The sequence below is a fragment of the Halichoerus grypus genome, chromosome 12 (genome assembly GCF_964656455.1).
Source record: "Halichoerus grypus chromosome 12, mHalGry1.hap1.1, whole genome shotgun sequence".
Classification (NCBI taxonomy): domain Eukaryota; kingdom Metazoa; phylum Chordata; class Mammalia; order Carnivora; family Phocidae; genus Halichoerus; species Halichoerus grypus.
In genome coordinates this window covers 38,874,291-38,886,382 of record NC_135723.1, presented here as the reverse complement: position 1 = coordinate 38,886,382, position 12,092 = coordinate 38,874,291, and the positions used below count along the sequence as shown (strand labels likewise).

At 35.5% G+C, this 12,092-nt stretch overlaps 1 protein-coding gene across 12 annotated transcripts in view; it reads right to left on the bottom strand.

Annotated features, from left to right (window-relative positions):
* The window catches only part of PPP1R9A (protein phosphatase 1 regulatory subunit 9A), a 297,767-nt gene that overhangs the window by 137,948 nt on the left and 147,727 nt on the right, over nt 1-12,092 (bottom strand). For all 12 annotated transcript variants that reach the window (XR_013442768.1, XM_078059275.1, XM_078059274.1 and 9 more), the window contains one exon: nt 4,018-4,150. Coding sequence is in view for 11 of the 12 variants with exons in the window: in XM_078059275.1 (XP_077915401.1) it covers nt 4,018-4,150 (133 nt within the window). In the remaining variant the exon portion in view is untranslated. The remainder of the gene's footprint in view (nt 1-4,017; nt 4,151-12,092) is intronic.

Below are 12,092 nucleotides of genomic sequence, written 5' to 3'. Positions count from 1 at the left end.
AGGTACCCCTCAATTCTAGTATTTTAAAATTAGAATCAGTTTGGCCTCTCATTATAGCTTTCATATATATAATTATAATACATATCCTATAATAAAAATCAGCAAAAGGTTACTTATCATCTTCTGTTTTCTACTGTTTATACTATTTCATTTAAAGAGCATTCCAAATCAGATTCCTGGTTTTAACTGAAATATTTCTAGTGTTTCTTCAATTTATTTTTTTAAGTGTTTCCTCAATTTGAAAGTAAAAAATGTCTGTTGGTAGTATAATCTATAGTTTGTATCATATTTAGGTCTTTATACACTAACAACAAACTATCAGAAAGAGCAATTAAGAAAGCACCTGGGTGGCTCAGTCGGTTAAGCATCCAACTGTTGATTTCAACTCAGGTCATGACCTCAGGGTCCGAAGATCGAGCCTTGCATTAGGCTCTGTTTGGGTGTGAAGCCTGCTTAAGATTTTCTCTCCCCTTCTCCCTCTGCCCTTACTTCCCCATGTGCTCTCCCTCTCTCTCTAAAAATAAATAAATAAATCTTAAAAAAAAAAAAAAAAGAGTTCCATTCACAATTTCATCAAAAAAGAATAAAATACCTAGGAATTAACTTAACCAAGGAGGTGAAAGATCTGAAATTCTGAAAGCTGTAAGACACTGATAAAGGAAACTGAAGACACAAATAAGTGGAAAGATTGTCCATACTCAAGGATTCAAAGAATTAATATTATTAAAATGTCCATACTACCCAGAGCAATCTATAAATTCAATTTAATCTCTATCAAAATTTCAACGACATTTTTCACAGAGATAGAACAAATAATCCTAAAATTTGTATGGCACCACAAAAAAACTCCAAATAGCTAAAGCAAACTTGAGAAAGAACAAAGCTAGAAGCATAACACTTCCTGGTTTTAAACTGTATTAGGAAACAGTAGCAATCAAAACAGTATGGTACTGCCATAAAAACAGACACACGGATCAGTGGAATAGAATAGAGAGCTCTAAAATAAACTTATCATATTTGGTCAATGAATTTACGACAAAGAAGCCAAGAATATACCATAGGGAAAGGATGGCCACTTCAATAAATGGTGCTGGTAAAACTAGACAGACACATTAAAAAAAAAAAAAGAAAGAAACTGGACCCCTATCTTATACCATACATAAAAATCAACTCAAAATGGATTAAAAAAACTTACATTTAAGACTTGAAACCATAAAACTCCTAGAATAAAACAGCAGGTAAGTCCCTTGACATCAATCTTGGCAATGACTTTTCGGATTTGACACCAAAAGCAAAAATAAACAAGTGGGATTACATTAAACTAAAAAACTTCTGCACAGCAAAGGAAACCATTAACAATGAAAAGACAGCCTAGAGAATGGGAGAAAATATTTGATAAGGGGTTAATAACCAAAATATATAAAGAACTCATGCAACTCAACAGCAAAAAACCAAATGTGATTAAAAATAGGTGGAGGAAGTGAATAGACATTTTTCCAAAGAGGACATGAAAAGGTATTCAACATCACTCACCATCAGAGAAATGCAAATCAAAACCACAATGAGAAATCACCTTATTAGAGTCAGAATGTTAGAATGGCTATCATCCAAAAAACAAGAGATAACAAGTGTTGGCAAGGATGCAGAGAAAGGGGAACTCTTGTGCGCTGTTGCTGCGAATGCAAAATGGTGCAGCCACTTTGGGGAAACAGGATGGAGGTTTCTCAAAAGATTAAAAATAATTCTACTTCACTTGGCTCTTTTCTAGCTTAATTTTTCTAGTTTTAACTTTTTTGTGTGAAAAACACAAAAGAGCTCATGAAAACATTTATTTACAAAACACTGTGTTTAAAAATAAAACAAATATTCACATGCTAGCAAAGATACAGAACACTACCAACACCTGAAAAACTCACTCTGCACCTCTCCCTGATATCGTAACTCTCCCCTCGGTAACCACTATCCTAAATATCCTGCCAATCATGACCTCCATTTTTAAAACCACTTATTAAAACCACTTATTTGTGTATCTTTAAACAATATGCCTTTGAATTTTTCCTGGCTTTGAAATTTAAATAAATGGAATTATACTGAATGGCTTCTTCTGTGATTTGCTTTTTATCCCCCTTCGATTTCATGTTTGTAAGAATCATACACACTGCTGCATGGAACTGAGGCTCCTTCATTTTACCCTTTTCTGTCATTAATGAATATCTGGATTATTCTCATTTTTGCTATTATAAGCAATACGGTGGCCCACAGCCAAATCCCACAGCTGTTTTTGTATGGACCATAAGCTAGTAATGGTTTTTACGTTTTAAATGAATGAAAAATATAAGTATCATTCTTACATCCTTTTTAACCTCAAATGAAAAGTGTCTCTTAATGGGAACAATTAGCCAGTCATGTCTGGCGTAATGACCGGTATTCTTTACATTTTTTTAATCCAAGTAATTTTATGCCCAAAAGTTACAGTTTTCAACTCTTTTCCCTCATCTTTGCTATTTAGAACAAGTTGTTCTTTGTTTCTTTTCCTCCTTGCTAATTGGGAAGTATGCAGGTGATGTGTTCTTTAGATCCTTAGCTATCAGCAACTTTCCTTCTTTCACCAGAAGAGAGGTAAATGCTCTCTGGGACGGACACAGGATTCTTGGATGTGTGAAATTTTATGTCTGCCTCCCACGTCCAGTGTTACAAATGAGAAATCTGATGCTAGTCTAATAATGTCATTTTGGCAAGTACCTTTGCTTCTTTGTTTGCTTTGATATGAGTGTGGTATTTTGTAAAATTTATACTTTATGTTGAAGATGAGGGTTTCTCCCAGGCTATGCCTAAGTGCGGGGTGTTTTCCAAGTCGTCTCTCTATCAATTGGATAAGCCCTTCCAAATAGGAGGCTCAGGTCTTTTTTGAGCTCAGGAAAATTTCTTCCATGTTTTGTCTACTATGTCTCTCATCCTCTATGTCTTTTCCCCTTATGTCACCTACAATTTATATTTTGGGTCTCCGTCATGATTTTTTGTATATGTTTACTCTATCATTTAAGAATTAGTTCGGCTCATTTCTTATGCTTGACCTTCTAGATCACCAGTTTGAGTCTCAACAATACCACCTTTTCCTCTTCAATTCCTCTACTGAAATTTTTAATTTTTAAAATCAACGTTTTTTTGTTTGTTGATTGGCCTAAGAATGTCTTTTTAAAGCCATACTTGATACCCTCATTTGATTTTTCATTTGCTTCTTTTTGTCATTCAAGTTGTCATCTGTTTGTTCTGCTTTTTTGTAAGGCTCTCTGAGATGTGGTATTTCCCTGTTCACTGGGTCCCAGTCCATTCCCGGGTGCCCATCTTACAGGACGATAAACATGGCAGTCTCTGGTCCCATGGGTCCTCACTTCCCACTGCAGGCAGGCTGAGATTCCAAGAGAAGAAATCAAGAGGAAGCCCCTCTGCTCCCATTCTCCCTGCTCTCTCTTAGCCCTCTCCCCTCAGAGAGGATTCCACTGTCTGCATTCCAAAATCCATAATCTAAAGGCCCAGCACTCCACCATTTACTACATTCAGAGCCCAACCATGACGACTCTCCCTCCACCAAGAACGCAAAAACCACCTCCCCCCCACTTCCACCTGCCCTACCCAACCACCTGCCCCCCCCCCCCCGCCACTTCCACCTGCTATCTCTGAGCACTCACCAGCACCAGCCCTCTGCAAGGGTACCGACCAAACATCAGGCCCCACCCACACCTCCCTACTCCCAGTCACCATCCCAGCCAACTAGAGCAGATGGCTTTTAGCTGGAAGTGGAAGGGAAGAAAGAGTCTTTCAGTCTACCATCTACACAGAGCTCATATCAACTACTTTTGAAATTTAATAAAGAAATTAAATCCTCCAATAGAATTAACACTTTCTCCAACCCTTCCGGGGGGGGGGGGGTCTACATGTGAAAAAAAAAAAATGGTCATTTTTGTGTTATTAAAATAGCCATATAATGATATTACAAACGTTGTGGAGCTCATATACCTTTCTCTAGTTCCACTGGGAAAAGTTCCAGCTTTTCTACACGCTTTTCAAGTTCATACTCGGCAGAAGCAGCCACGGGGTCCACTTCATCGTTCCTCCTGTCATAGTCTTCATTGGAGTATGTGCTGAAAACCTGTAGTAGGAGGTCAACAAGAAGATGATAATCCAGAAAGATGGCTTAATTAATTTAAATAAAAAACCTGCTAAGTATCTAAAACTATATAAGTTAAAGATTTTGACCAATGAATTTCTTTGAAACAACTGTTTTATCTTTAAAATCAATGAAGGGGGTGCCTGGGTGGCTCAGTCGTTAAGCGTCTGCCTCCGGCTCAGGTCATGATCCCAGGGTCCTGGGTTCGAGCCCCACATTGGGCTCCCTGCTCAGTGGGAAGCCTGCTTCTCCCTCTCCCACTCCCCCTGCTTTTGTTCCCTCTCTCGCTGTCTCTTTCTATCAAATAAATAAATGAAATCTTTAAAAAAATAAATAAATAAAAAATAAAATCAATGAAGATGTTAAGAATTAAGGAAAACTGAGTCAGAATAAATAACTTACATTTTAAAATGTATGTCATTCTACCACTTCAGGGAGACAACAGTAGCCAGAGGATATATTATTTGAACAGCAATATTCATTGCTTTTTATGGAATCTGAGTATACCATATTAGCTGCAATGCTCTGCTGGTTCCTGATGAAACTATGGTGAAGGACCTTGAAGCTACTACCTAAGCAAACACCCACACTGAATCCGTTTCATGCTGTGACCTACACAAGCCCCGGTGTTGTGGTGTGTCGGTACTATAATTATATTTCAATCACAGAATCACTGAAACTGACTTCTATACTGTACCGAGCTGCTCGCTTTGGTAGCACATATATACTGGACTGAGCTGCATGAAGCTCTCATTTGTCATCTCTTATTTAACTTGCATGTAGATCCATATTAGATTCTCATTGAGCCTTTCCATGAAATGACTATCAAAATATTGCTCAAGAGCTCTTTCTGACCTAAATCATTCAAAGGATTACTACTAAATATGGTCTTCAGATGTGGCCGTAAGAAACCTGATTGCCCTTATTTCTGCTGAATTTGTTCTATTTGAAAAGTAACTGGAAACAGGTATACCACCCCTTACTTAATTCACGGAGGAATATCTAAAAGAAAGAAATGCATAATTCATCAAGTCCAATTAACATGTATAATAAAAACTGACATTTTTTATTAGATTTAATAAATATTAAGTATCTAAACGGTGCCCGAAAAAACTCTATAATGTCCTCAAAATCTTAAAATCTAGGAGAAGTTTTTTTTAATATACATAAGAAGCTATAATAAAAAAAGAAAGCAGAACAGAAGGTCAGAGATGAAAGAAATCCAATCTATTGCCTATAAAGCTAGTCCTGCTGGTCCAGGTGCGTTTTACATTCTTATTATTGGAAAACTGGCAACTCTCGTATGCTATATATGGTAACCTATAAACCAGGAATATATGTTGTATATATTAAGGAGCAGATGTAGTGTGGTATAAATTTATCAAAATCATGTCATTTATAATATTTGTACCAGGATGAATACTGTTTTTCTTCCTGACTTTCAATATGTTTTCATGGCCTCAAGCCACTCATTTGGTCTCTACCACATTTCCCCACCATAATAAACATTACTGCATCCAAAGGCGTATTTCTAAACTATAGGGTTTGTACCTTTCTCTATGTCAGACATTGTGCTGGACCTTGGAGACGGTATGGTCTCAAGTAGCTCACAGCTTGGTAGGGACACAGAAATCAATGTAAACAAACACAGTATAATGCGATACCTGTTGTAACAGAAGAATATGCCAAGTAATCTTTCTTACTTGCCTGAAAAAGGGAAGAATTTCATGAAGGGCAAAATATTTGAGCTGAATCTTAGAGAATAAACAAGAATTCATATATTTGAGTGTAGAAGAGATAGAACGCACATTTCAAATATAAGATCTTAGACAAAAAAATCCACATCTATATCCATATCTTTTAGAAAACACAGCTGAGTGGACTACAAAGCAACATGCCTAGGTGAGCACACTTTAACAACACACAAAAAAAGTTAGCTGGATCTGGAACTTACGTGTCCTGCAAACTACTGGCAGATATGACTGGAAATTATTCCACTGATGTTTGCTACTTGTCTACATCTGCTGAAGGTCCAAGAATATATATGTGACTGTAGAACAAAGATTTAATTGATATCCATTCTGGAACATAGCTCAATTTTGCTACCACAGAATAAGTGAATAAATAAATAAATGCATGTGTGCATACATGCATGTGTGTATGTGTGTGTGTAAAACATAAGTGTGGGAGAACTGTTTCAAGTAAATTAACACCTTCCTGACTTTTTTCAGGATCCCAAAACACTCTGCTATCAGGTGTTCTTCCTCAATTGGGCTAGTTTATAAAGTTCATTTGGGGGTATCCTGAAACTAAATAAAACAAATAACTGTATGACTCCATATTGGGAAATGGTGTTTTAAATAATTTTTGAGGTATCTAGCAATCAGAGGACTATAACACTATTTCATTCTGTAGAAAAGAAATAATGTAAGATACTTTTCATCTTCAGCTTGCTCATAGTCTGGTAAATTATGTGAGTACACAGGAAAAACCTATAAATAACTGAAAAAGAAAAGCCAGACTTCATTAGGTGCAGATTAAGCTATCATTTACTTGGAGAATCCAAAAGATTTAACATAAACATTATTAGAACCAGTAAGAGTTCCATAAAGTAACAAAAAAATTATTAAAACCCACAACAGTTTAGAAAGTATAACAGAAAAGGTCAGAAACACAAAATATCCAGGAATTACTAATTATAAATGTGCAAGGATATCCTTCTCTATAAAATTTAACTGAAAAATACAAAAAGCCCTAAATATGTATAATGGCATACTATGTTCCTGGATAAAATTCTTAATATTATAAAGGCATCTACACTCCTAAATTACTGTAAATGTTAGCTTGCCCCAATTTAATTTATGAATACAGGGCAGTCAAAACCCCACTCAAATTTTTCATGGATAACGAACTGTTTGAAAAGAATAGGATGGAATCAGACCCTATAAGATATCAAACATACAATAAAACTTCATTTTTTAAGGCAATGTAGTTTGGGCCCTGAGGTATATCTATTTTTGGATTCTATTCTGTTCTGTTCCTCTACTTTTCTACTCAAATTAGTTAGGGTGATCTATTCAATAAATAGTAGGGAAAGAATGGGATATCTGCCTGAAAAAAAAAATCCTATTTCATATCAATAACAAAAGTAAAATTTCAATGGGTTAATAACAAAAAAAATTATAAATTTTAGAAGTGCTAAAGAAAATATGGGACAATGTTTAATCAGCTAGATAGGATGTTCCTACAAAGCCATAGATCCTAGAAATCTTAAAAGAATAAGCTATGTGATTAAAATTCAATGCTAAAAATTTCTAGACAACAAAATATACCATAATTAAATTATAAGAAAAATCAAATATTAGGAGGAAAAATTGCTAAATATCAAGATGAAATATGAATATGTATAATATACAAAGAACTTCACCACTTCAAAAAACTGTATGTGTAAGTAGGAAAAAGGAAATTAATTAGAATTCAACAAAGAAATATTAATGTTCAATAAATGATGTAAAGATGCTCAGCTTCATTAAAAATTAAGCACATGTCAAGTACAAGGAAATACCAGGTATTCACCCATAGAATGGTTGAAAAAAAAAAAAAAGATAACATCTAGTGTTCGTGAGAATATAGGAAAAAGAATACTCTTGGAAAAGCAAGGAAAAAAGCATATTTTGAGAACAACTATCAAGATTTTAAATGTCAATGCCTTTGACCTAATAATCCTACATACATGTATTTATAGAGATATTTGCAAATATCTTGCAAATATGTACATGCAAGAGAGTTCATCACAGCACTATTTGTAATAGCCCAAAGCTGGAAATCGCCTAAATGTCCATTGATAGAGAAGATGTCTTACTAAATTATGATACATATGAATATGTAATTTTATGCAATGATTAAAAAGTTCTGTCTCTGCTGACATGAAGGACTCTGAAATATACATATTATTAAAACAAAAAAGTACACTGCATATATGTCTATACATCCATATCCATACCCAAATCTTTATCTATCTACCTATCCATACATATGTGTGTGTGTGTATATATATATATATATATATATATTCCCAATTGGTATGAGCCCAATTTTAATCTAATTTAAAGACCTCCTAAATTCTCTAGCTCTGTAGCTCTTGCCTCAGTGTCCTTATTCACAAAACGGCTATTATAATAATTACACCTATCCTATAAAGTTACTGAGAAAATGAAATGAGATAATCCATGTAATCCTGCTTGGTTCAATGTGGGGAAGAGAAAACTTTCCCAGGGTAATATAAGAGATAACACTACTACTTCCCCAGATACGTACACTCATCTCATACTTCTGTTTATAAATAAGTTTTGAATATTTCATCCACTATGATGCTTAATGTCCCTGAAACCAAAATCTATGTAACTATCTTGATATTATAATATAGATTGGCCTGCCAAAATCCCTACCTGCGTCCAGAGCAATGCACTATCACTCCACAATGGCTCATCACTTGCCTTGCTTTGTTTTGCCTTGACCAGGAAAAAAACCTCAGAGATAAAAGAGATGTTGACTGAGGTAAATATTTCCCCTTTCACCAATATGATCTTGACCCTTTTAATATTGTTACAATAGTTCTACCAATTTTATTCATATTACCATAAATGCTTTGCAAAAATATGGATAGCTAATCAAATAATAATCAGAACCCAATTATAATATTACTGGAATGCAAAAACCTCTAAAGGCCAACAGCATCCTGGACCTTAATATTCAACACCATCAAAATCAATCAATCTATCTATCGATCGATCGATCGATCTATCTAGTTCAGTCACCTTGACATTGTTCCTGTGTTATTTCACTGAGCACTGTTAAAATTTAAGACTTCTTTTTTCAGAGCCAACAAGTGGTATTCTGTTCCTTCATCAAAGGAAACAAAACAAGACCTTATCCCTTGCTTTGCAGCAAAGGCAGGCTTTTAGGGGGAACAAGCTTACAAATACAGTTAGCAATGACATTTCTGACCCAGTAACCCAAGGCTATACAAAACAAACAAAGTTAAAATTAACTTACTGTAAGATTTTAACTAAGATTATTCTTTTTCGCATTCCTGGTGGTTTGAGCTACAGCACTTTTTCAAAACAACAGCAACGCTTTTTGAACAATAAGGGAAAAAAAGTATTTCCTTTACTTCCTTATGACACATTTTCGTTAATCAATGCAGGTCAAAATAAATTCAGAATTTTATGTAAATACTGACTGGAAGGAATCTCCCACAACGTTTCCACAAGGTCTCGGTTCCACCTGCTGTCTGGTTCCACTTCATCTTCCGGACACAACGAAGAGGGAAAACGTTCCAGGTTCTAGCACACTGCGTTTCAGATGCCGTCTTGGCACAGCGTGCTCCCAGGGATTAGCCAAGCGCTCACATGCTTGCACAAACAGGCCCCACTAATCACAAGCTTCCTCAAACAGGACTCGAACCCACCTGCACATGATTTTAGTGCCTCTGCTAAAAGTGACTCTAAATCAAAACTAAAACAAAGCATGGAGAAGATAATCCATATGTTACAGTCTGGAAGACAAATATGGCGATAAAGCATTCACAGAAAGGTGCAGCATCCTGATGGCCTTCGAGCGATGGACCACCCCAGCTTTCCTTTTCTTTCCCCAGAACCAAGAGCCAGTTCACTGACTTATGACAGTGAGAATGAGCGTTTCTTGAGTGCCTAGCCTGTGCCAGCGAGCTGCAAACTGCTGTAGCCAACCTGGGAGTTCACAATTATCAGGTACTTGGGGGCAAACATCCCAAGTCTCCCAAAGACTCTAAACAGGTGAGGGTTTTCTGCTGCATACAAATACATGGAAGAGAAGGAAGGTGAAAAAACAGACTCACAGTTCTATCTTGTAAACTCAGTAAAGTCCTAGATTTCTGTTCTTTGGTTTCTCTGACAAGGAACCTGCACGAAGGTACGTAAGCAGTTATGACAATATTCTACAGTAGATGTGTCTAAGCCTCTATTAGAACCACTCAACAGAATCCTACATACCACAGAACAGAGCCAAATGAGTGCTGAAGGTAGGTGTTACTCCAAAAGCTGTTACCTTGCTTGCCTTGCCTAATTCAAAGTCCGTTAACATATTTCTAAGGCCAATCCATATATGTGCAACATCATTCATTTCACCAATTATTTGTAACATCCTTAACATTAATAAATAACATTAATAAGCCTTCTTGTGCAGATTTAAAGCACCCAATTCCGAAGTGTTGACTTCTAATTAGGGTCTTTCAAATACTTCCTAATCCTAGAATGAGGATTCATGACCAAAATGCCTGGAATGTTAACTAAAGGCTCCTAAAACAAAATTCTACCCATAAATACTGTGATGCATTTGGCGAAGTAACTGCAAGTAAATTACAGACAGTATAAAACTTAACACAAATTATCTTTAACCCTTGTACCAACTGATCCAGTAAATAAGGCAAGAAAGAGTAAAGAGAGCGCATACTTTTTATATTTTTACATGAGAAATCCAAAACTCTGAGAACAGTATACATGGTATACGTGAGGATAATTAATAAAGACAAAGTCTATAGGAGCAAAAGATGTATTTCACTGAATGTAAGCCTAGTGTTTTCAGGGATAACTAAAGAACAGGAAGTGAAAAAACCAGCACACTCTACATAAGGGGAAATAAAGAGCAGGCTAGTTCAAAAGGCAATACAAAGAACCCTGGATTTGTCAGCGTTCTCCAGACAAACAAAACCAAGAGGATGTGTGTGTATCACTTGTGTACATGTGTGTACAATATATAGTATAATATATCTCATATTTATATAATATATAACAAATATATATAATATTTGTATTTATATTAAACTAGATTTATTTTAAGGAATTGGCTCACCCAATTATAGATGCTCACAAGTCCAAAATCTTCAGGGTAAGCCAGCAGGCCAGAGACCCAGGGAAAAGTTGATGCTGCAGTTCAAGTTGAAGGCAGCCTACTAGCAAAAGTACCTTTTCTTCAGGGGAAGTCAGTCTTACTACTATTCAGGCCTTTGACTGGTCGAATGAAGCCCATTCACATTATAGAGGGAAATTTGCTTTACTCAACACAAAACAACTGCATGTTAATCTCATTCAAAAACACCCTCACGGAGACATCTAAAATAATGTTTGACCAAATATCCGGGCACTGTGACCCAGCCAAGTTGACACATAAAATTAACCATCACAAAGCCCTTAAAATAGAAAATTCTCTGGCTCCAAAAACTAGTCTTTTGACATCTGATAATCATATCTTGATAATGGTTTTTTTTTTTTAATATCTCTTATATAGTGTTGTAAATTTTCATGTCCCTAGACATATTCATCGAATGTGTACAAAAACCGTGATAAAATCAAATATACATTTTTGTATTATCAATGGCACCAATGACTTCTTACTTACAGATAACCAACAACCAAATTCGAAGGAGTTAGCTCTTTAAATTTACAATAGCTATGGTTGACTCTGTGGAAAGATAAGCTATATATATGAAGACTTTTAATAAAATATTTCAAAATAAGTGGAGTTTTATTAAGGCTACATATACAGAAATTCTCAGTGAAATAAAAAGATTAGAAGGTCCCATATCTCTCCATTTTGAGAAAACAGAACTGAATTATAATTAGTATCATTTATCTGAAAAGATGTGTTAAGTACTTGAAAGGTTTCAAAAGCTTTAATGTCTCCTTGCAAAAACAGTTTATGCCATTAAAGTAAAATGACAGAAAGAAATTCTGTCATAAATAAATGTAAACTGAGCTCATCCTAAATTTGGACAGATTCTAAGACAATAAAGCCCAAATTAGTGTGTTTTTCCAGTAGACAGCTTAACAGGAAACTGGGTGATTCCACTGATGTTCATGTTTTTCACAGTATTTTCCAAATTATT